General features: G+C 40.5%; 2 protein-coding genes across 4 annotated transcripts in view; one reads left to right on the top strand and one right to left on the bottom strand.

Annotated features, from left to right (window-relative positions):
* Positions 1-24,593, bottom strand: part of LOC141569370 (uncharacterized) — a 310,830-nt gene that overhangs the window by 205,579 nt on the left and 80,658 nt on the right. The window contains exon 3 of the mRNA XM_074322325.1: positions 10,923-11,019. The gene's annotated coding sequence lies outside the window, so the exon portion shown is untranslated. The remainder of the gene's footprint in view (positions 1-10,922; positions 11,020-24,593) is intronic.
* On the top strand, positions 618-21,418 carry FMO2 (flavin containing dimethylaniline monoxygenase 2). 3 transcript variants are annotated; one of them, XM_019746538.2, is made up of 9 exons: positions 618-828; positions 1,159-1,329; positions 8,706-8,894; positions 11,195-11,357; positions 11,951-12,093; positions 14,349-14,548; positions 15,758-16,113; positions 18,166-18,238; positions 19,168-21,418. In XM_019746538.2, the coding sequence occupies exons 2-9, from the start codon at positions 1,198-1,200 to the stop codon at positions 19,517-19,519; spliced, it is 1,608 nt and encodes a 535-aa protein (XP_019602097.2). In that variant the 5' UTR covers positions 618-828; positions 1,159-1,197; the 3' UTR covers positions 19,520-21,418. The 3 variants fall into 3 exon arrangements, with proteins under 3 accessions (XP_019602097.2, XP_074178423.1, XP_019601297.2); XM_074322322.1 differs by having other exon boundaries at positions 695-828; positions 1,106-1,329; XM_019745738.2 differs by having other exon boundaries at positions 698-828; positions 1,103-1,329.

Genomic DNA, 24,593 nt, shown 5'->3' on the forward strand with positions numbered 1-24,593 from the left:
TTATTCAATCAAACGGGGAATATTAATTTTCATCGGACTAAATGTGATGAAATGCTATTTGTAATTTCTGTGTACTTGGTCCTGTGTAATAAATAAACATAAGTATGTCTCTTCCCCTCATCTTTACCAATTATGCAAAATAAGATGAGAAAAGAATACTGAGAGCTAGTGAGCATGCTAATTCAAAGGGCACTTCATTCTTGTGGTTGGGTACATAGCTGATCGCCTGTGAAACCCTTGTGAGTATGTAAACGTGTGTAGGATGTAGGTGTGTGGGAATGCCTGTGACCAAATCTAGTGTAAGGACTGAAGCAGGCAAACTCATTAACAAATTGAATAACTACAAACCTTATCAATTCATTATCAATAATAATCACTGATTTTTAAATTAGGTTGGTAGAAAGGCTAACAATTAAGAGACTGCTCATTTCGTGTCATCAGACACAAAAGAAAACTTTTCATTTATCCATATTTGCTAATTTGCAAATAAACATTGGCCACGTCCATTATAAAAAGGGTTTTTAAAGTATCTGTACAGTGAGTATAAGTGTGTCATATCTGTATCATACAATGTTATTACTGTAAAGACATTCCACCATTACCGTGGACCTCAGAATATGGGTCTCTTGCTTAGTTTCAGAACTAACACACTCCTTTGAGTTTCTGCTGGCAGGAAGCTGAAGGATGGAGAGGCTCCTCCCATTTCTCAGAAGCACTTTCCATTTCTCACAGCCTCTTCCAACTTTTAAAACCCTTCTGACTGCCTCCCAGCACACAACCAACAAGAACACAACTGTGACAGAGAGACTGCGTCACAAGGCAACAAAGGTAAGGATGACAGGGGGAAAGAAGTGGGCCAGGAAAAACTCAGCTCTAAACACTAAAGCTCTCAATTATAAGACCTTAATTAGATTTGGCTAACCTCCCTATACTATGTGATTGAATCGTTGGGCTTGGTTAAATGGGTTGTGTTGCATTTCAATGGTACACCAAGACTTTGTAAAAAAGGCTTGTGCAAAGTGGGTGAGACTTGGGAATCTGACTAGTGAAGATTCCGTGAATTACTGAATTTGTGCCGCTTATTAAATTACCACTGTTTTAGCAGTCAAAGCCCGTTACCTGACCACACCATAAGGACTCTCTTACCTTTTGCCCAAGTGTGGGAGCATTGACTGATCAACTCCTGGACAAGAGACCATGGCAAAGAAGGTGGCAGTGATTGGAGCTGGGGTCAGTGGCCTGATCTCTCTGAAGTGCTGTGTGGATGAGGGACTTGAGCCCACTTGCTTTGAGAGGACTAAAGATATCGGAGGACTGTGGCGGTTCATGGTACGTGAGATCTCATTTACTGAACGGGTTGTTCTGCGATTGCATGGTGAATCATACTGTGTTTCCCCGAAAATAAGACCGGGTCTTATATTAATTTTTGTCTAAAAGACACATTAGGGCTTATGTTCAGGGGATGTCACCCTGACAAATCATGCTGGGGCTTATTTTCCTGTTAGGTCTTATTTTCGGGGAATCACAGTAGCTGTTGATGACCCCTAGTGAGGATTTCCCTAAACAGCTTTGATCAGATTTACTCCATGAATCTGTACAGGAACTGAAGAAATCAGCTGGCATCTCTCCCAGGTGTTTACAGGCATGTGAAGGGTCTCATTCTTAGGGCTCCATCCACTGTCTCGCAGCCCACATGTTTGTCGTTCTCAAAGCATTATGCTAACACTAGTAGAGGGCATTTTACAAAATAGAAGTGACAAGGGGTCTTTTCAAGACACCACTTTTATTCCAAATCATTGAGCAAATGCTTTTTTACAGCGTGTACTCTTATTACTGGTGACTTTTACTTTTCTCTGACAAATAAACTGTGTTTGTTTGCTTTGCTTTACTGACGTACCCTCTGGGAAATTCTTTAACTGTATTATTAAATATATTCTGTTCATTAAATCCATGCTATTAGCCAAACCCAAACAGTGGCAATGCGAGCTGTCCTTCAGAATTTGTATAAAAATGAGAAAGATACATAGATGGATTGCTGTAAAGATTTATAATTATTCCTTCCCACAATCTTTCGAGTAAGTACTAACTTGCCACCTTCTGGGTGTGAGATCTTGGACAAGTTATTTACATCCTGCTGTCTTCATTTTCTCAGCTGTATAATGGGATAATGATGGAAAGTATAATGATCTCAGTGTTATTTTGAAGATTAAGAAAGATTAATTCGAACAAAAAAATTATCACAAAGTGCAAAGTTCTAGTAAAGTTATCATTCGCTACAACAACTACGTTTGTATTTTATAGAAAAGCAAACAGACACTGAGAGAGAGAGTCAGTGATTTGGTCATGGTTCACAGCTGGGGGAACTGGCTTTCAAACCTGGGTCTCTGGAATTCCTATACAGCCAAGTACCTACTTACAACCATTCTCTGAGGTTAAGCAAAATTTCAGCTCAGAACTCAACAGTGACAACTTGAGGATTACATATCAAGTGCATCTGGGGGTGTGGGGGGAATTAAAACAGGTCAGGATACCCCAGAGAAAAGCAAAAGGGATCAGAGCATGAAGCACAGACTCGTATCAGCAGAGGCCATCCCAAGTGTTCTCCCCCCAGTTGGGGGATGGTGAGGAGATTGGCTCATGTGCTTTGCCACTTCAAACTGAATTGCATGCCAAAGGGCATTGTTTGACATCCAGCTTCTTAAATGTATGTAAGATACACCTGGAGGGTTCCTTAAATTACTGAACTTTGAACATGAGCCCAGAATTCCTGAGTCAAAATCTCCTGAGGAGGGGAATCTATTTTTTTTTCCCTAACAAAGTATTTTTTATTTTTTAGCATATTTTTATTAAATGTATTGGGATGACATTAGTTAATAAAATTATACAGGTTTCAAGTGTACATTTCTATAATATATCATCTGTATATTGCATTGTGTGCTCACCACCCAAAGTCAAATGTCCTTCCGTCACTATATATTTGACCCCCTTGACCCTTTTCTACCCCCCTTTCCCTCTGGTAACCACTATACTGTTGTCTGTGTCTATGAGTTTTGGTTTGTTTGTCTTCTTTGTTTGTTGCTTTCAGTTTTATATCCCACATATGAGTGAAATCATAAAGGTCTCGACTTTTTCTGACTTATTTCGCTTAGCAGGATGATCTCAAGACCCATCCATGTTGTCGCAAATGGCACTATTTCATCTTTTCTTATGGCTGAGAAATAATCCATTGTATATATGCACATCTGCTTTAGAGTCCCACATGATTCCTGTGAGGAGACAAGTTTGGCCAAAATTGCACGAATACCAATTTTTAAAATCTATTCATCCAATGATTTAAGCATAGCCAGAGCTAACGATAGAGATGTTGGTACTTACATAGGACAAGGAACTTTGCAGAGAGGAAACTGGAAAAACAGTTGGATCACATTCATTTCTTACTAACAACTGGTCCTTACACTCATTATAGCTTTTCCTGAGAGGGTGACACAACAAGGTAGTCATTTCTATCGTAATCAAAGATGTGTCATTTTTGTCCACTCTCAGTTTACCTATAGATTCCATCTGGGATTTTATCCCCCACATAGAATTTTTAACTTCAGGAATAAATGTTTAATTGTAACAAATTTCTATTTAATAATACATTTGTCACTATTTAGTTTTATTTCGGATTTCTTGTCAAAGAGCCAAATGTCCCTTACTTGATTATCATTAATTCGGCAGCAGAAGAGGTGAGAGTTATTTTGAGGGATTTGTCAAAAATATGACTTGATGAATTCCAGGAAGGTACTTTCTGCCCCAAAATATTTCTCTTGCTATCCTATTCCTGGTGTCTAACATTTCAGAATGAGAGAAACTTCCTATGGATTGGGAAAAGTTAGATTAAAATTTAAATTAATTAAGCCGTATTAGATATAAAATGGTTAAGTATAGAACTCCCTGGAAACTGTAACACTATCATATTTCAAACCTGTCTTACAACTGAAGCCAACAGAGAAATGTAAACAATGTTCTCTACCCAAAGAAGACAACGAAGCTCCCTGCAGAGTGAGACATACAATAAGGCAAAATTTCACAGAGGGTCCTAGGAAGGACTTGAGTACCCGGAGACTGGACTGCCGAGGGAGGGGGTACTGAAAAAGATGCTGGGAGCCTCCACACCCAGGCCCAGGGCGACTCTGCCTCTGCACCACTCTACCACCTAGAATCGACTTTGCAAATAGGTTGGTTATTCTTCAATTTCTATATTCAAACATAATCTTTCTAAGATCACATAACTCATTTAGTGGTGATAAGTTAAAACAAAATCTAAGATTCCTTGTCCCTTTGGTGTTTTCAGTTTTACAACAAAGGAACAAGACAAACAAATGAAGAAACAAAAACTCATAGACACAGACAATAGTTTAGTGGTTACCAGAGGGTAAGGGGGGAGGGTGGTGGTAGATGAGGGTAAAAAGGATCAAATATATGGCGATGGAAGGAGAACTGACTCTGGGTGGTGAACACACAGTGTGACATATAGGTGATGTAGCACAGAATTGTACACCTGAAATCTATGTAACTTGACTAACAATTGTCACCCCAATAAACTTAAAAAAAAAAAAAGGGGGGGTCCTTCTTTCATGCCCTGCTCAGAGGTGCTGAATTCTTCCTAAATGTTCTCCATCACCCCCTAGTGGCAGTTTTGGAATATGGGATGGGTGGTTAATTAACATATATTTTTAACACTTTTTCCAGTAATGGGAAGCACTTGCAATGCATCGTCTCATTTTTCTTCACAATACTCCCAGGAAGTAGGTATTATAATTATTCCCACTTACATAGAAGGAACTAAGGATAAGGGTAAACAACTTGCCCAAGGGAACACCAGTGGTAGAAAAACAACACAAATGAAGGTCTGTCAGATTCCTGAGCCCTCCTATGTAATAACTTTCCTGAGGTACTGAGAGAGAAAAGCATGATCTCCCTTCAGCCACTAACCTGCTCTGTCTCCTTCACTGCTCCTGACACCTGTGTTCAGAGGGAAGTTACCAATATACATTGCTTTTGTGGGGTTTTTTTATGTCTTTCGTTTTTGCATTGTTTTACATTTGGATATAAATAAATCTTTTTCCAGCTACATATACACTTGATCCTTGAGTAGTGGTTGGGGGGGCAACCCCCATGCAGTAAAAAATCCACATATAACTTTTGACTCCCCAAAAACTTACCTTACGATAATAATACCCTACTGTTGACTGGAAGCCTTCCCTAAAACATAGTCGATTAACATATTTTGAGTATTACATGCATTATATACTGTATTCTTATAATAATGTAAGTTAGAGAAAAGAAAATGTTAAGAAAAGCTTAAGGAACAGAAAATACATTTATATTATTGTACGTATTTATTGGGGGGGAAAAGCGATGTATAAGTGGCCCCAGGCAGTTCAAACCCATGTTATTCAAGAGTCACCTGTACTCGGCTTATTTTAATTAATCTTCATATAATAGTCTCTAACATCTCTCTATCTTGGTTTCCTTTGACTAGATTTGAGCTGAAATATCACTTTCTGTCTTAAAATGTGACTCCCCCAAGATCCAATATTCCAAACCAATTTGAACGAGAATTGTAATGTCATCATCAATTGTTGACAAACCACAAAAGCAAAACCCGACAGGAAAACCTTGCCCTAACTCTGAAATTATCAGAGGGTCGCAGACATCAGAACCAGTTCTTCTCATTAGTTAAAATTGACCTGACAGAGAAGCCAACCACACTTTGAAGCCAATGCATTGGCACTTGAAGAAACTAATATGTCGGCTATTGTGTAACAGTCAATCTTAGTTTAAACCATGCCAGATTGAGAAAGATTAACTCTAGTGGCCCAAAATAATAGCAACAGAGCAAACATGTACTGAGCACTTAATTAGAGCCAAGCATTGTGCTAAGTACTTTATCAAAACTAATCAAAGCCTCATAAAAATTGCGTGATGTTGGAATTATTAACGAGCCCCATTTTACAGGAGAAAATGAGGAAACTGACTTAATGTAAGTTGCTCATGGTTATAAAGCCATTAAAAGTAGTAGAAGTAGAATATCAACCCAGTCTGATTCCAAAGCCCTGATGTTTAACTCTACTTATAAAAGGTACTACTTATAAAATTATCTGGTCTTGAAAAAAATTAGTATTTTTTGCTTGATGAAATATTTCTGAGTTTGAGAACTTGGTGGGATAAGAAACTCATAGACACTCAGTCTTGCCAAGAATACTGTGTTCAATCAGGCTGAAACATCGAGAAATAGTTTACACAATCGGTGTGACTCTAGTATTATGCAATTTGAAGCTAGTGTTTGAAAATAAAACTATCATGATTTATTCATCCAGAGTTCAGAACATTGTGTCCTTTGTGTATGAGACAGAAATCACTTCATTTTTTAATAGAAACTCCCTTTGCATTCTAACATTTACATACAGTTAACAATAAACACCACACCAGACTCTAATCACCTAGAAAACTGCCATACCCTAATCTGACTAGCGTTTACCAAACCATTTGGAACTGCAAAAAAGTTATCATCTGAGCCTCGATTCCGGACTAGGAAAGATAAACACAGTGCCCCTGGAAAAGGCATTTGACTCCTGGCCTGAGTTGGCATGAGTGAATAGATGGATGGATGGATAAATGGACAGATATATGGGAAACAAAGAGAGGAAGAAATATATATATATATATATATATATATATATATATATATATATATATATATGGCAAAATCTCACAATTTACTCTTTTTTAACTCTTTGAAACTAAGGTATAGAGTGAAGAAATAAAATGAGTCACTATAGTCAAGCTGCTAAGTTACTAAAATGAAGTAGGTTGAGGTATGAGGAAACAATGCTGTTTTGTTCTGACTAGCCTGGGAATTTAAACTTTTGAACTTGCCAGTCCTGGACATACATCAAACCTCCAGATAATCCTATGATTACTCCCTCTGGTGGACTAAGGAAAGAATATTCATGCATCCAGACCACCTGGGGTCCATTACCCAGACCACTGGTCATCTAGAGAATTACCACCTTGAATCAATCCAGAGGCTAAGAATGCAGGACTGATTCTTCTCAAGAATTAACCTTTTACTATAACTCTTAGCTTATCTTTCTTCTTCAGAACACTCTGGGTATTGCCTAGTTGTGTTTCCTGTTTGCAAACCCTAAGACCCTTGGAAAAAAAATCTTTATCATTTATTTCTAGCAAAGCCTCCAGACTCTGTTTAGTTTGTTCAACAAAATCAAGTACAACCTCTTGTACTGAAAAAATCAGAAAACTCAAGTGTGAGTGTGAGTGTGCCTGGATCAGTTACTTTGGTTTCAGATCCACTCCCCAAGGTGCTTTTCTTATACTGCCGTGAACAGTGAGCTGTAGCTGACAGCTTTGCTAAAACTTAGAACTTCCTCCCCAATAACCATCTGTACCACTACACAGCATCTACTACATCCCTGTTTCACAGCTCAGGGGACTGCTCTGGCCCAGGCTCACACAGACTGAAAGAGACAAATTTAAAACTGTGTCTAACTCCAAAGACCACACTCCTTCTGCTAGTCCAGGCTGCCTCTTTCAGTGTTGCCAAAAATCGAAGAAGCCTTGACCTAAAGGTTGGCAGGAAAGTAATGATTTTCTATGAATAAGGATGAGAAAGGAACATGGACAATTGATTATTTTGGTCATGGGATTACAGGTAAATATTTACTTTATTTACTCTTCTGTGGAAGAGACTATAGTGCTGTTTATGTCCGATTAAGTAATTTAGTTCAATTAATCAGCGAGCTCCTATAACCCTTCCATGTTTTTTCAAAAACCCTCTCTAATGCTGAATCATAATAGCAACTACTCTTTGCCTGGATGATGCCTTAGTCTCTGCATAGGCAGAAGCATCTATTAAGGAGTTCTTGGATAGCATTATTTAAACTGTCCTCTAAAAGCCTCTTTGATAACAGGCTGATATGATATCAGGGACAACAAATCACCATCCTTGGCTCTTTTCATGATTTAACATAAAAGATATTATCATCAAGCAGAGCACTTCTTGTAGAGGAAATTATAAACTCAACCACAGCAACAGCACGTGCTGCCTCCTGTTTTACAAAGCACACCCATTAACATTTCAAATCAAGTTTAAGGTTTGATTGGTATCAATGCTGCTCACTTTCATCACTAGACCAAGGTCGATTTGCATAAAGTGAAGGCAGGGGGTTCAAATAAACATGGGAAAACTCCCTGCCCCCAAAAGTAGTCATTTTAATTGAAATTCTCTATTATGTTCTCTGACCATTGTCCCAGGGTTTATTGGTTCCTAAAGAGGCGGAAGGTGGGCATAGCCTCACCAGGGGGAGTTTCAGTAAGAGGCTGGTTGTCACAATGACTGACATTAAAAAATTAGAGACCTGGGATGCTAAATATACCCAAAGAAGGATTGTTCCCACTTCCAAACCCACCAATGGCAATAACCCCTCCAGTGAGTGACACTGGGAGGCCCCACCTACGTGCTATCTATCACACAGGATCGTGGAACACGCACTCTGACCTCATCACCCAGACATTTCAATCGCACGACAGCCATGAAAGAGGATCACATCACCCAGGGGTGAAATTTAGAGAGAAGAGCAGGATACCCAGGGATTTTTTTTTTTAATGTCTGATCATCACTCTCTTATTTGATCCTTTAGGAAAACGTTGAAGATGGCCGAGCGAGTATCTATCAATCTGTCATCACCAACACCAGCAAAGAAATGTCCTGTTTCAGTGACTTTCCAATGCCTGAAGATTTTCCAAACTTCCTGCACAATTCTAAGCTCCTGGAATATTTCAGGATTTTTGCCCAAAAGTTTGATCTTCTAAAATATATTCAATTCCAGGTATTTAATTTTGGAGGGTGGAGGGTGGAGGGAATGGTTTTCTCTACATTAGTTCAGATCACGTTTAAATAAAGAAGTTACTCTGGTACTGAAAGTACTTGTGAACAAAACAAATTATTCTAATCCAATGGTTTGCTGAAAGATCAGAGCATGACACAAGAACTCCAGAATTACCCTTGATATTATAGATCATACACATTAAAAGAAAAATCATCTGTTAAAAGTAAAGGTTTTGATGATTGGCTATATTGATGGTTAAACTGCATTTAAAGTAATATTTATAACCACTAAAGGGTTATACCCTCATGTCCCTTAAAAGACATATGGAAAACACCAAACTGATATTTCATTTTCTTACCTTCTCTATAGAAACAACATTTTTTAGAAAAATGTGTTAAATAAACTGATAGTTCTCCATTCATCTAAGAAGTCTGTAGAAACTACTTTTACTAATTATTTTTTTCTAGATGCACTCTCTAGCAAGATAAAGATGGGCAGATCATTTTGAAATACAATTAGAACTATTTTCCCTGTGCTTTCTTGAAAACAATCAACAAGAAAAAAAGCCAATATGCTCACTAGCCATGTCTGCTGAATTTTTATCAATAACCTTTACTCTGAGAACTAGTAATTGTGCTTAAGTAATAAAATTTAAATTAGAACTCTGAATAAATAACTCTTAGTGGAGATTAGTTTGTTAACACATCTCATTTTCTCAGTAATTTTAGTTTTGTCCCAGGTTCACAAGTTAATTTATATTGCGTTTCCCCGAAAATAAGACCTAGCCAGACAATCAGCTCTAATGCATCTTTTGGAGCAAAAATTAATATAAGACCCAGTATTATATTATTATATATTATATCATATTATATTATATAAGACCCAGTCTTATATAGTAGTAAAATAAAACCGGGTCTTATATTAATTTTTGCTCCAAAAGACACATTAGAGCTGATTTTCCGGCTAGGTCTTATTTTTAAGGAAACACAGTAGTAGTTGATTTGGGTGAAAATCTGTATTTGTAAATACCATTAAAATGCCCAGTTCCATCTAATGTAGTTTTTTCCCCCAATTCCTGGTACATCCATCCTATGAATTATAGATTCTTTATACCAGAAGATTTTATAGGTCTTTGTTCACTTAGCTATCAATCTATTTAACAGAAATATTGCCCTCTTACAATACATAATGTACATTATCTGTTCTTTCAAAGATCATGTTAGAATTGTTTGTCTTATGGCTGTCATTGGTTTCTGGAGGTTGCAGAGGGGCTAGGAAAACTGATTTCTATCTATGGGTCTCCGAGTTGGGATAAGCCGAAAGATGGTAAGGGTCAGCTCTAACTGGAAAGGGCTCTGTTACATTTCTAATCAACTCCCAAGAGATACTGAAGGTACCAGTCCTTGAACTGCCTTTTGAACAGCAAGAAGCCACAGTACTTTCATTCACATACTACCCTGCACTACAGCTCTGCCATCTTGACTCTCCGCTGAAAACGCCCAGACATTTTCATACGCTTTCTATTAATATCCCATATACGTTTTCAAATGTGAACAACCTCAAACATTGCGAATGCCACATTTCGAAAAATATGTGAAAATTTGAAAAGCATGTATAAGAGATTCAGGTACTTGCAAACAAGAGAAGCATGCCATCCCCCCGAAAAGTGAGACAAGCTTTGCTTCTGTTTGACATTGTTACTTAAATACAGCAGACATACGACCTTTAAGTATACCTTTAAAAACTCACAGACCTCCAGACTGTGAGCTACATTTTTAAGATATTAATGAACCAATAAATTATTTCATCCAAATCAGACCATGGACATGATGGACTCTGCTTTAAAAATACGAAACATGAACAACTGCCATCCGTGGAGTGCTGGCAAGGTACCGGGCAGTATGCAAAGTGCTTAGGGCACGGTGCTTAGTCTGCACAGAGAGGGGACACATACAAGTTTCTTGGTAAATACAGACTGTGTGATCACTTGAATGGTAAACATGTGTTTGCACGTCGCCCAGAGCTTACCTTGCATTTCGCCCCAGTTCTTACTCAGTCCTTAACTGACTGGTTCCCACTGCTGATCTGGCCTCTCGCACAAAGCAGCTACGTCCTCGGTAGCTCCCTGCCAAAGAAGAGTGGGAAAGGCATGCTTAGAAGTCTTTGCTGTAACTGGCTTGAAACGGATTCAAACGGAACCTCAATGGAATAACACACGGCACTCTACCCATCCCCACTCCTGGGCCCCTGTAATGATGCCAGATTAATTCCCTGTGGTGTCTTCTCTGTTTTTATTTAAGACAACTGTCCTCAGTGTGAAACAACGCTCTGATTTCTCGTCCTCTGGCCAATGGGAGGTTGTCACCGAGACCAAAGGCGAGGAGCAAAGGGCTGTCTTCGACGCGGTGATGGTTTGCAGTGGCCATCACATTGCCCCTCACATCCCACTGGAGTCATTTCCAGGTGAGGCCGGGGATCCCCAGCTTTGTGGAGTAGGTGTCTAGGCACTTCATATGCAGTTTGGATCAACAGGCAGAATCAGCGGCTGCAACTTTGGGACAATAGTAAGGTCGGGATAGAGCTAGAAGGACAAAAGACTCCCAGTGCCATCTTTGTTTCTATTGACCTCTCTGGGTCTTCGTTACACAGGGAGTTCAGCTAACCTCCTCCAAAGTCAGCATTTCAGGGAATTCTCACCTACACTGGCTCTCTGGTGGACAGGCCATTGTCGCCATGTCCTGCCTTGGCCTTTTTCCACCCTGCCAAATACCTGTGACTCTGTTCTCTCCCTGCAGCCTTTTCCACAGAACCCTGCCCACCGGAACGACAGGGTTCCTGAGGAGAGTTCCTGGAAACTCTTTTGCTCCTGGACCATAGCTTAACGGCTCTTATATGCTTTATACGTGGAGTTCGCTGTCTGGCCTTGCTATTGCAACTCCCCTAAGCGGGAAAGAGGCCAAACAAATAATTGACCCTAGAAAGGAAACGCTGACGATGCCGTTTGACTGACATTAACTTGACCAAGTTGACAGGCTTCTCTCTTTTTTCTCCTGAAGGTATTGAGAAGTTCAAAGGCCAGTATTTCCATAGCCGCCAATACAAGCGCCCAGAAGGATTTGAGGGGAAACACATCCTGGTGATCGGATTAGGAAACTCGGCCTCAGACATCGCAGTGGAGCTGAGTAAGAAGGCTGCTCAGGTGCAGTGCTCTCTGTTGACCTTGTACCATGGAGGAGAGGAAAGCGGAGGACATACTGAAAACTCTGAGCTGTGGCATCAAGGCTCCATTACTCATTAATTGGTTGCTTGGTTGCTCAGTGTGGTACCATAGACACTCTGGGAGTCAAGAAGCCAGAGTTTACCTCCCAGGTCTGCCACTTTCAACTGCGTGCCCTAGAATGCGTCATTTCCTTTCTCCGGGATATGGTTCTCTCACTTTTTAAAAGGGAAGCTTGGACCAGGTGACTTCCAGCCTAAGAGGCCTTGTTTCTACCCAGGGGCCTTAGTGAGAAGTTGATCTGTTCTTATTTTGGGGAGTGTCATTTAGAAATTTAGTGCATACTTGAATTATGTTTGAAATGTAAATAATCACTGGTTATCCAAGGGCCCTGAAAAAAAGGCGAATTCGACTGTAAGACTCCCAACCAAGATCCCAGGTATTTAGGTGCATGCTGAGGCCTTCCAACCACTGTCACCTTTGCCCCTGCTCAGGAATGACAAGACTGAGCTGCCAAGGAATCAAGCATTACGAGATGCCAATAATGCAGATGGCGATGGTTGGGACAGACCTCAGCAAAGACAGGAAAATCGCTAGGGTTCCTTTCTCCAAAGCCTTCCCTCCCAGCAGGCCTGGACCCAGGGACCCTGTCACTTAAACACTAGGCTCCTCAGCCCGGCATCTTCTGACTTCACAAGACTTACCACGACCATGGCCCCAACTAGAACAACCATTCCATCCTGAGTCTCACATTTTCTGGACTTGAAAGCAGCAAATGTGATAAACAAACACAGTGCCTCCCCAGCAGGTTAGTGAAGGGGTTACACTGGTACCTGTCAGAGTCACCTATTGGTCAGGGCCAAGGAAGAGGCGGAGACAGTAAAGGAAAGAGCACTCATGGAAATATTGAAGTATAATACCTAATCAAAGCACAGTCAAGTCAACATAAGGGCAACAGCAGGGAACAATTGGACATAAGCATATCACCATGCACAGACCAACAATGCGACACTGTTTTGCATAAGTGCTACTTCACAAGCTAAGGAGTTGAGGTCCTTCCCAGCAAAATTTGTCTCCAAATTCTGGCTTATCCCAGATGTGTGACAGTACCTGAAACTCCTCTCCTCCAGCCTACATTCACAAAGTAATAATAGCTAGCAGGCAATAGCTTAAATGCTTTATATACTCATGTATCATCTCACTCGATCTGCACAACAATCCTGTGAGGCAGGTACTGTTATTACCCCCATTTTGCAGAGAGAGAAACTGAGGCACAGAGAGGTTGAAATAACTTGCCCAAGACATTACAGCTAGTAAGTAGCAAGGCTGGGATACAAATCCAGGCAGTCTAGATCCAGGGTCTTGGGTCCACAGCCCATGATCTCAAACACTTAAGTGAATCGATTTCCTTACAAGTGAAGTCATATCTAAGTGTTTATCTGGGACAGCCTTACACAATCGAACTCATAGGATGGTAAATAAAATTTTGAGAAACAATTCAAATATGCACTTGGACAATGGGGAAGTAACAGCAAGCAAGGCAAAATACATATTTGAACATGTATTTTTATGTGTATTTCAAAACACATTTTGAAAGTGAGAGAAATCTGAGTAAGCAAGGTGAAAAAGACATCTGAACGAGGATTCAGGTGTGCATTTGAAGAGACTGGGAATCACAGTCTAAGTTCAGAGCTTTTAACTTTTAGAATATGTGAAACATTCTTTTAAGTACGGGAGGAAGCTGATTCACCTTGTTATTCCTACTCCAGGTAAACAGAGATCCATACCTTTACGTCTACATAGTCACTGGGCTGTAACCATACATTTAGGAAATAAACCATACATTTAGGGTTATAACTATTCACCTTCACTATCAAAGAAACTTTGGTGGGTGGAAAAGATGAGAGGAGGGAAGAAGCATCGAACCACAACTATAAACACAGTAGAGTTGTGGATTTTACGATGGGTATTAGCCCAAAGATTTCCTCGTGTTTCCATACGAGTTCTCAAGACTGTTGCCGTCTTCCTCTATTGGTGTATATACCATGGGGTACCCCTTTTATAATAAACTTGCCACAGACCAGTGAAAACTAGAAGGTGCTTTGCTTGGAGGTCATCTTTAAAACAGAACATTTCAGCAAATTCTGGGGCTGTACACATGATGTGTCACCTACCCAGTAGTGTCCTCCCAAAAGGGACAATGCCCTAACATAAATGGTATTCCTCTTTGCTTACAGGTATTTATCAGTACCAGAAATGGTTCCTGGGTCATCAGCCGTGTCTCTGAATGTGGCTATCCCTGGGACGTAGTGTTTCACACCCGATTTAGGTCCATGCTCCAAAACGTCCTGCCACGAACACTACAAAAGTGGATGATGGAACGAAAGATGAACCAGTGGTTCAACCATGAAAATTATGCCCTTGAGCCTCATAACAGGTAGAGTTATTTTGCTTTTTTTATGGCATACTCATTGGTAAGTAAGGTTGTCAGAAGTGCCTCTCTTTGCAAAGAACCAACATGGTAGTTCAAGCCACAACCTAACAGTATAGGTATCATATAGGTCCTGGAGGTTGAATGCCAAATTTGTTCGGTGTGTCTGTAGAAAAGTAAATACTTAAGAAGATCAAGTAGAAATGGGATGAGCTGCTCCAAAAAGCATAATAGATCAGGGAAGGAACTTTCTAATACCCAGAGCTGTTCCACATCAGCAGGGCTGCTTTAAGAGACTCTGGCCTTCCTTTCAGTGGGTTGTCATGGGAAACATGTGCCAAATTCTCCATCTGATAACTCATGCTTTGCTAACTCTGTATATCATGAGGGTTCTTCCCATGGGCAAAAAAAAAAAATCTCTGTTCATCTCAAAGTTATACATCACTGACCTTATAAACACAAGCAAACATTATATATGATTATTTTAATTTGATTGATAGCAGGCTCCTTCCCTTCAAAAAAAAAAAAAAGGCAGAGGAGCTTTGGAATATTTCTACCAATGCCATGTGACTACTGTATTCTGAGATCAGATACATGTGGCGTGTATTGTCTTATAGTTTTTTAACATGGTTCTCAAATCTACAAAAAAGAATTTAAGAAATACAAGCAGACTTTGCTTTATCACCCATGCTATCACCGTATATGAGACTTATGAGTATTTGGAATTAACAAATATCTTCAAACTTAATTCTATACATTAATTTCTACACTGATCCCTTACTAAGTTTCAAAACTAATGAGAACTTCACAAATTTTCCCTTCCTTACTTATGATCAGATAGAGATTAACAGTTAGATAATGAAAGGTGGAAAACATAAAAGAATGGTCGAAATGTCAATAGGATAATAACCACTGGAATAGTCAGGGATTGATCACAGGCACTGCCATTTTGTCTAAGTCACTGGGGATGCTTCCTGTTTTGGAATATCATTTACTCCCATCACCTACATGTTTTCCTGTGTTGAGAGGAGAGATTGGTGACACGGAAATAAGGTCAGATAGTAAGGCATGGGCCAGGACACCTAATCAAATTAGAAAGTTTTATGGATATTTGAGAAACGTCTTGATTTACAGAGCCAACCCCATAAAACATCAAGAGGGTCCCAGACTCCTCATTAAATGGTCCTTCTGAATGTTTTCTTCGGTGTGTTTCAGATACCTTATGAAAGAACCGGTAGTAAATGACGATCTTCCAAGCCGTATACTCTGTGGAGCCATCAAGGTGAAATCCAGAGTGACAGAACTCACAGAAACTGCTGCCATCTTTGAGGATGGGACGGTGGAGGAGGACATTGATGCCATTGTCTTTGCAACAGGATACACTTGCTCTTTTCCCTTCCTTGAAGATTCACTTGTTAAAGTAGAGGATAATGCGGTCTCACTGTATAAATATGTGTTCCCTCCTCAGCTGGAGAAGCCAACCCTTGCCTGCATTGGCCTCATCCAGCCCCTCGGTTCCATTTTCCCAACTGTTGAACTTCAAGCCCGTTGGGTGACGAGAGTTTTCAAAGGTAAGTCTGTAGGCAAGTGAGTGGCTGAGGGTGTCATACCTGGTGGAGTTTGCTCAACAATGAGTTTAGATGAGGTTGCCTACCTTGGCTGTTCTCATAAGATTTACATCCTGAAAAGTTAGTGGAGACATCACAAATAACAAATATAGAGATACAACAGTAATAAATATCTGCCATCATTTCTTAGAAAATTAGAACTATTAGAAAATTCAGAGAATTTTGATTGGTGCAAAGTTAAGCACATGTTATCCTTTCTTTGACTCATGCGAGAACCGCTGAGAATGAAAACACCTATTATTCCTGATTTTACCTATATGATGTTTACAAATTCCTCAGAATATGTGAAAATCAAGAGACCTATGGTCTGCACTGCACTTCACTCCAAATGAACTCTTACTACCTAAGCAATTGAACCTCACAGATCCCTACAAAGTTATAAAATTATTGAAAGGTTTCTCTCTCAGCATCTGTGTAGCACTTTCTACTGCTCAGAAGGTTGTTCTCTCACCAACCCAAGAGTCAACACAAACACATTGTATTCCTAGCCCTGTGCTGGAAGCTGGTGGGATAGAGAGAAGTTTAAACAGATCAGTTTGACATAATAAGACAGATACTTTGATGGAGGGATGTATGGAGTATGTGGGACAGAGAGAGAAGGTGCGTAACAACAGCAGGGTGGGACAAGGGGAGAGCGTGTGGTGAAGGAAAACTTTGTAGAGGACTGAATTTCTCAGGTGCAGAAAAGGGAGTCTCTTGAGCTAGAGGGCAAAGGCAGGATGCACATGGAGAATAACAGGCTGTCTGACACTCCTAGAACATGATATGTGACACGTCATGGACCAGGACATGAGAACGTTGTAAGGCATGTTAAGGAGCTGGATATAAAATGTAGAGCGGCTCATCCCAAACCTAGCTCCAAACAAAAATCGTCTGGTGGGTCCCTAAGGACTGATTAAATCTGGCCCGAGGACCCAGAATCTTCATTTTAGAAAGCTCTTCAGACAGAGGACCCAATGAAAGGCTATAAGCAAGGAAGAGACATTATCAGATTTACATTTCTGATACATCATGTCAGCATTTGTGTGGAAGGCAGACTTGAAAGAAGAAAAGAATGGAGTCTCAGAGACCAGAAAGAAGGCTACTGCAATAGCCTGTACTAAAATATGATGCAACCTGAGCCAGGCAGACAGACCCAGGGGAGGAGAAGATATACATGTGAGAAGTAGTTAAGCATAAAACCAGCAGGACATACTGACTGGCTCAGTGTGGGAAGAGCAGGAAAGGGAGAGGAATCCAGAATGATGACTTGCCAATCTCTGGCCACGGAACCTGGGTGGACATCAGTGTTGTGAACAGGGAGGGGGTGTGTGGGAAAAGATGCAAGTCTGAGCAGGAGGGCTTCAAAGATGAGCTCAGTTTGGGACTTATTGAATCTGAGATGTCTGATGACACGCCACACCCAGGGGGAACTGTTTTTCAACATGTCTGAAGCTCAGGGGACACTTGTGGATGGGGTATGGGGTCATAGCACACGATAGTAACTCTTGCATCAACCTACTTTTTCCATCCCACTGCCCTGCATTAGTCTGCACTCCTCTATCTCTCACCAGGCTTGCTGGAGCAGCCCCTTTACTGGCCTTGCTGCCTTTAAACTCACTTCCCTGGAGCCCATTTTCTGAAATTCAGCAGCGAGAAGGATCTTTTCAAAAGCAAATCGCATCTTATCACCTCCTACAGAAAACCCTCCCACAGCTTCCCATCACCTTCAGAATAGAGCTCAGGCCCCCTGGCATGGCTTCCCGACTCTTCCATGGGCTTGCCTTCCTTCTCCAGACTCTTCTCTTACTCTCTCCATCTCAGAGTTCATGCTGTAGCTCAACGCGGCACCATACAGAACTCACAGGGCATGGTGCTCCCTGGAGTTCAACAACGCAGCAGCCCTGAGTGGTGTAACACCAGTAAACAGCCAGAGTCTAATTGTAGGAATCAAGTACTAGACAAAGCAAAGCTATTGAATCAAACCCACGGCTCAACCAGCCTTTCCTGTTCTAGGCGTGTGCTCCTTGCCCTCAGAGAAGACTATGATGGCAGACATCAGCAAGAGGAACAAAAAAAGGATTGACCTGTAAGAATGCGTTTCTTAAAATTCTTTACCTAGAGCCAGTGTTTCTCAAAGCATAGGTCTCTAACCACCTGTAAGAACCATCTAGTTGCTCGTTACAAAAGCAAACACCAGGGCCACGGCCCAGACCAACTGAATCAGAATCTCCGGATGAGACTGGACATATGTATTTTCATGTTCTTCCTAGGTGACTCTTATATATAGTAGTTGATGGACTGACTACTTAAAAGTAGAAATTTTACCAAATCAGAGCATTTTCCCTTTGACTTAATTTCAATTTTGTAAGATGCCCATGTTAGATTCCACATCTTCTCAAGCCACCCACACTCTGTGTTAGAGAGGAAATGGGATGGGGACAATGATGGTGGCAGTAGCCTATCTCTGGAAAGTGAGCTGGGGGATAGCCCATCCAAGTAAATTAGAAAAGAGGTTGGCGTGAACTGAAGGTTCAAGTGCCATTGGAAAGTTGACTTGGAGCGTTACACCACATGAACGGGTTACCTCATGGTCAAATCTAATCCATCTAACACTCGTTGAGCATGCTAGTACCAGAGCGCCAGGTACTTGAATAATTTAACAAGCAAATCCTAAGTGTCTCCTCTGTGTGGGACACTGAGGTAGGCTTGCATCTGTGTTACCTCACGCACCTTGGCAGCAATCCTGATGGGCGGGCACTCTGCTGAGTAAATACCAAATAAGAATCACGGTGGTAAATTTGGTTACATTCCTAGATCTTCCACGTGTATTCATGGCTCTTTATGTGACAGCCTACAGTTGATCTGAAATGGGCGCCTCCTACTGAGATAAGCCGACACTTTCCACCCGGTAGTCACTCAAAATTCACCCATCCATTCGATAGCTATTGCATGCCTAACGTTCGCATGTAACTTAGCACATCCCGTGAATCTGCCCTTCTTACTTTCTTCATTAAGGTTTGGCGAGAGCATGAGCCAGATGTTGCAGACCAATTACATCGAGTACTTGGACGAGCTCGCCGTAGAGATAGGTGCCAAGCCGGACCTCCTCTCTCTAGTGTTAAAAGATCCTAAACTGGCCATGAAACTCTACTTTGGACCCTGCAACTCCTATCAGTATCGTCTGGTGGGGCCTGGGCAATGGGAAGGAGCCATGAATGCCATCCTTACCCAGAAACAAAGGATGCTAAAGCCGTTAAAGACACGCACTGTAGAACCTTCTCGTCATTTCCCAGTTTCCTTCCTGTTAAAAATCCTGGGGCTTCTTGCTGTGGTTGTGGCCTTTTTTTCCCAACTTCAGTGGTTCTAATCTGTCGGTCTAACGCTTTGGGCTTTATTGTCAGTCAGTACATCTTCAAGAAAAAAAAAAAAAAAAAGAAAAGAAAAAAAAAAGACTAAAAGAAAAAAAATAAATCTATAGTCTAAATTTGAGAGTTGAGAAGAGCAGGATAACTGTGGAGTATTAGCATAACTAGGTCTATGTACAAAACCAAGATTGGGTCATAAAAGGTCTTTACCATTTCACCCTTCCCTCCAGTTTACCAGGCTTTCCAGAAAGGACAATAAAATAACACAGGCTAAATAGTGCTGCCAGCCCTGATATAGGCGAGCTGTGTGGAAAATAGCAGAATTGCACAGAATGGAAAGCAGGCCCCATGGTTTCAATCATTGGAAAAATTTAAGTTGTGGGTAAATATTTGAACTCCTGTGTGATCTTCTGGATAGTTTTCCTGTCCAGACTCTTTGCTGACAACGTCCTCAGACATTAGGTCACGCTCCACGTACTTAGTCGGGAATCACTCAAAAATATTGCAGAGAAAAATGAGGATAGACTGAAAACCAACGGCAACACACAGATGGGCTTTTAGGGCTTCATACTGAAAAAGGAGCATGTCTTACGTTTTCTGTATTTTCTTATATTTTTCTTATATTTTGACAGACACACTCCTGTAAAATTAAAATTAAGCATGCCATGATAGCTATACGTAGAGTTAGTACTTATCACAGACCAGACCTTGTGCTCTGCATACAGTACACGTACATTAGATTATTTCATTCTGTCAAATGGGTGCAGCTCTTATACCCATTTTGCAGAAATGAAACTGAGACTCAGAGCAGTTGAGTCACATGCAGAAGACGATACAGCTGGGATTGGAACTGGATATGCTTGACTCTAGAACTAAAGATCATTATCTTGCCCCATAATATCCTTATTTACAGCAACCTCCAGTATTGATAAAGTACTTAACAGTTTATTTATAATCAAATATATGTTATTTTTGGAGGACCTTTACAGAAAAAGCAGCACTCCATGCAAAGGTGACCCGGTTCATTTTATTTACAATATTTGGTTTATATTTCAGCTAGATCTAAAACATTTGAAGGAGTTTACAGCGACAGACGCCTATACAATAACATTTAAGAGAATCATCGACATTTGGGAAAAACAAGCATCAAGGGAAAAAGTGCATTTCCCAGGCAGACGAAAAGCATTATAATGACCAAACCTTGAGTTTAGCACTAATCTCACAGATAACCGAGCCAAAGGGCAAAGCGATATGGAATCTGGGTCATCTGATAAAAGGAAGCATATCAGTTTGTCAGGAGACACATTTCCTTGGCACTGAAGTTCAGAAAAGATAGAAGCAACTCGAAGTCAATAGCCATTGAGCTAAACAATAAACATCTGGTTATAGAATGCTCAGTACAGCTGTTCTTTCTATGGACTATGCTTTGGGAGGTAAACTATGCCGTAAGCCCAGACCAAGTGCGTCAAAGAGGGGAAAGATCAGAAATTTAAAAAATTCGGCAAATGTCTGTTCTTGTTCTTCCAAAGCTTCTGTGGACCTGGTTCTTTACTTTGACTTCCATGTCTCCCCCAAAAGCCTAGAACAACGTGGTGGCAATCTCTGTCACTGCAAACCTTTTCCTTTAAGAGCCATTGAAATGACACCAGCATTTCAACGCAAGATTTTGTTTTCATTGCTTCTGTTAGCAGACTCTTTGAAAAGCACTGTAGACGATGCATATACTTAGTTCTTGATTAAAAACCGAATACTTTGCCAATTAATTGAAGATTATTTGCAAGCCATTACATTAATAATAGAATGTATCAAACCTTTATAGTGAGCATAGGCAAACTACGGTCTGCGTGTCAAATCCAGCCCACTACCTATTTCGATAAATAAAGTATTTTTGGAGCACCACACCATCTGTTCATTTATTGTCAGAGGCCGCTTTCACACGACAGTGGCAGAGTGAAATAGCTGCAACAGACATAGTATGGCCCATGAAGGGGCGGGAAGAGGTCCACTAGGGCAACATTATTAAATGTGTACCCTTGAAATTCTTAGAACTAGGATGATCTCTTGAAATCTTTCCAAATATGCTGATACCTTTTTGAAAACACAAATAGTCCATTTCCGGAGTCTGAAACTGACTAAGGAGGACTCATCCTAGTCTGTTCTTCTGCCTCCAAACATCCTGAGGCAGAAAACTACCTGAAACGAACCATCTAGGATAATCTGTTCCCAACTGTGATCCCCTGACTACCTGCATCAGACTATCTCAGGAAGCTTCTAGAATCGCAGGTTCCTGAATATAAAAGTAATAATAACTCAGACCTGCTAAATCACAATGTCGGCTAGACTCTCCTGTCTTGATAAGCTCCCTAGGAGATTCTCGGGCACATTCAATTTAGGAACCACTGGTTTGAGGACTCTCCAACAAAAGCTGCTTTCAAAGATTAGCCCATGGCCTTTTCCAACATCTCAGGGCTAAATCCGTCCTTAGGTTCAGCCCTGGTGCCTCTTGCTGCAATTTACAAGGTTTGCTCTTCCCCTGAGAAGGATGTTAGCTGGTTACCACCCCCCTCCAAAATCTCTCCCTGTGATGGTTCCTTTATAAACCTTTCATTTTAACTCTCCTCTATATGATAGCACCTTGGTTCTCTTGCCAAAAGCCAAATATGTCACATTTGCTCTTTACAGAAAAATAAAGATATTTTTAAACTAAAACTCTTGGATCATGATATGTAACAAAATTTCAAATAACGGAGATTTCAAAAGCTTAACCAAGACAAAGAATCCAGCACTCACATTACAAGGAGGATGGCAAGGGAAGATAAATGGTCTTTCATCCTGGAAGATGGTGCTACCCACTTGCAACCCCCAGTACAGAGCTTTTGGCTGCTTCCCAGGAGGCAGAAGGTTTACATAGAACATAACTCGCTTTCTTGTCCAGTCTGCCTTATGACCAGATCATGGATCAATGAGACAAAAAAAAAAGGCCCTTTAAATTGGATTCCACTTAGTCCGGGTCAGATGCCAACACGAGATTAAACATGCGTGTGGTGAAGGAAAACAAATACCCACAAGGCGAAACTCTAACCCAGAGGTCCACAAGCTTTCTAGATTCAAGGGGCCCTTCAGCGTGTAACCTTCAGTGTGTAACCTTCAGCGTGTAACCAACCCTTCAGTGTGTAACCCTTCAGCATGTAATCCTTTCGCAAGTGCCCCCAGGCTATTGTTTCTCTTATTAGGTAGTCAGGTCCAAACAACTTACACATTTCTGTTCTTACAACTTTGTAGTTGTTTGGGGAAAAAATAATACACAAACTGAAGAAAAGGGATATTTTAATTTTATTCTTCAATAATCACAATTCCTTAATAAGGAGGTGTATGTGCCTGTTGAGCCCTGTACAAATCCCCAACCCTTGGGACCAGACCACACAGCATCCCTACATTTCCTGTTTCACCTAGACCAGTGTTCACACAGCACGGGCTTCTAAACACTGCACCTGCCCAGAAGCCGGCTTGGCAAAGGCGTGACGTCACTGACTGGAACACAGCCCTACCTTATAGTAAGACTGTGAACTGCCTCCAGCTAGTATTTTGCTCAGTGTTCAATAGACATGGAGTATTACTGTGCTTCCCTTGAAATTCAAAAATAACTCAGAGCACCTCTGTATACCGTATCGGGAATGCCTGCCCTGGCCTCTAGTTCTGACCCCCTATCCATCCTACCAGACCAGAGTGGGTAACTCAGTCTGACGTCAGTACATGACATACTTGCACTTTACTTCTTTGAAGAAGCAGCAGCAGTGTACAATGCCCAGGAAAAGAATAGCAGTTTCTTGCCCCATGGTTAAAAATATTAACTATTACGCAACTGACTGGGAATTCCCGACTCATTTAGCAATGCTATGTGGCTGAAGTTATTTTACTTGTTATTTTTATAAATTCACTTTCATCCAGTGACACCTACCTCACCAATTTAGTCATATTTTCTTAATGTTTATTACTTACTTCTTTTACATTTAGTCAGTTTTGAGGAAGATTTCTTCATTAAAATAATAGTAATAGTAATAAAACACATTGCTTTTGAAACCTCCAACAGAGGAATGGACAAACTTTTATTGAATATTCACAAAAGGAGCAATACGTTTCAAATGTTATTTTTGCAGTAGCATGCAAAATAACACTAATAACTACCGTGTTTCCCCGAAAATAAGACCTAACAGGAAAATAAGCATGATTTTTCAGGATGACATTCCCTGAATATAAGCCTTAATGGATCTTTTGGAGCAAAAATTAATATAAGACCCGGTCTGTACTTTTCACCCTAATAAAATTTCCTACTGTGTTTATCAATCATTGTATCTAAAAGTATAGGAGTCACTGACTGGAAATAAATTTTAATTAAAAAAATAAAGGAAAACTTCTTCTAAAAGGCACTTATTAACTTTTTTAATCACTTTAGTTTTATATAATTACAATATCTGAACAAGAGGTTGGATACATTGATTTTTATCCACATGTGAAGACAGTATTTACCTTGCGTGCTTATGTTTTCTTTATGCTTGCTTTTGCAAGCCTGGGGATTTGGTGACAGACCCGGCAGATGTGAAGTCAGAAAGAAAGAAAGAATCCTTAACAGTGACTTTGAAACCTATTTTGTGCCTTATTTTTCGTTTTTCTCTCTTTCCCTTTCTGTCCTCATCATTCTTCTATTTCCCTCCTATTTCCTTCACTTGCGAAAAGACAACCTTTAGATACAGATTTCTAGTTTTCTCCAACAGCTCTGATTCCAAATATTCTGTAACTTTGTCTCTGTAAATCTCCAAAATTGTCAAGGCAGATAACCACAAAAATATCAAATTAAAACAAAATCTCCTGAAGATGTGGCCATAACCTAGCAACATTTTTGGGGGGGCTTCACATGTCCCAAGACTGTGCTAAATGTTTTTGTATATTAGTTGGTTCATTCTTACAGCAGGTTCTATCCCCAGCTTCATTTTAGAGAGAAGGACCCACAATATTAGTTTGGTGGGTGGGGGGAGTAGTTTTTCCTCCCATCTTTCTAAGTTCTTCTGGCTGGGCTAA

The sequence above is a fragment of the Rhinolophus sinicus genome, linkage group LG17 (genome assembly GCF_036562045.2).
Source record: "Rhinolophus sinicus isolate RSC01 linkage group LG17, ASM3656204v1, whole genome shotgun sequence".
Classification (NCBI taxonomy): Eukaryota; Metazoa; Chordata; class Mammalia; order Chiroptera; family Rhinolophidae; genus Rhinolophus; species Rhinolophus sinicus.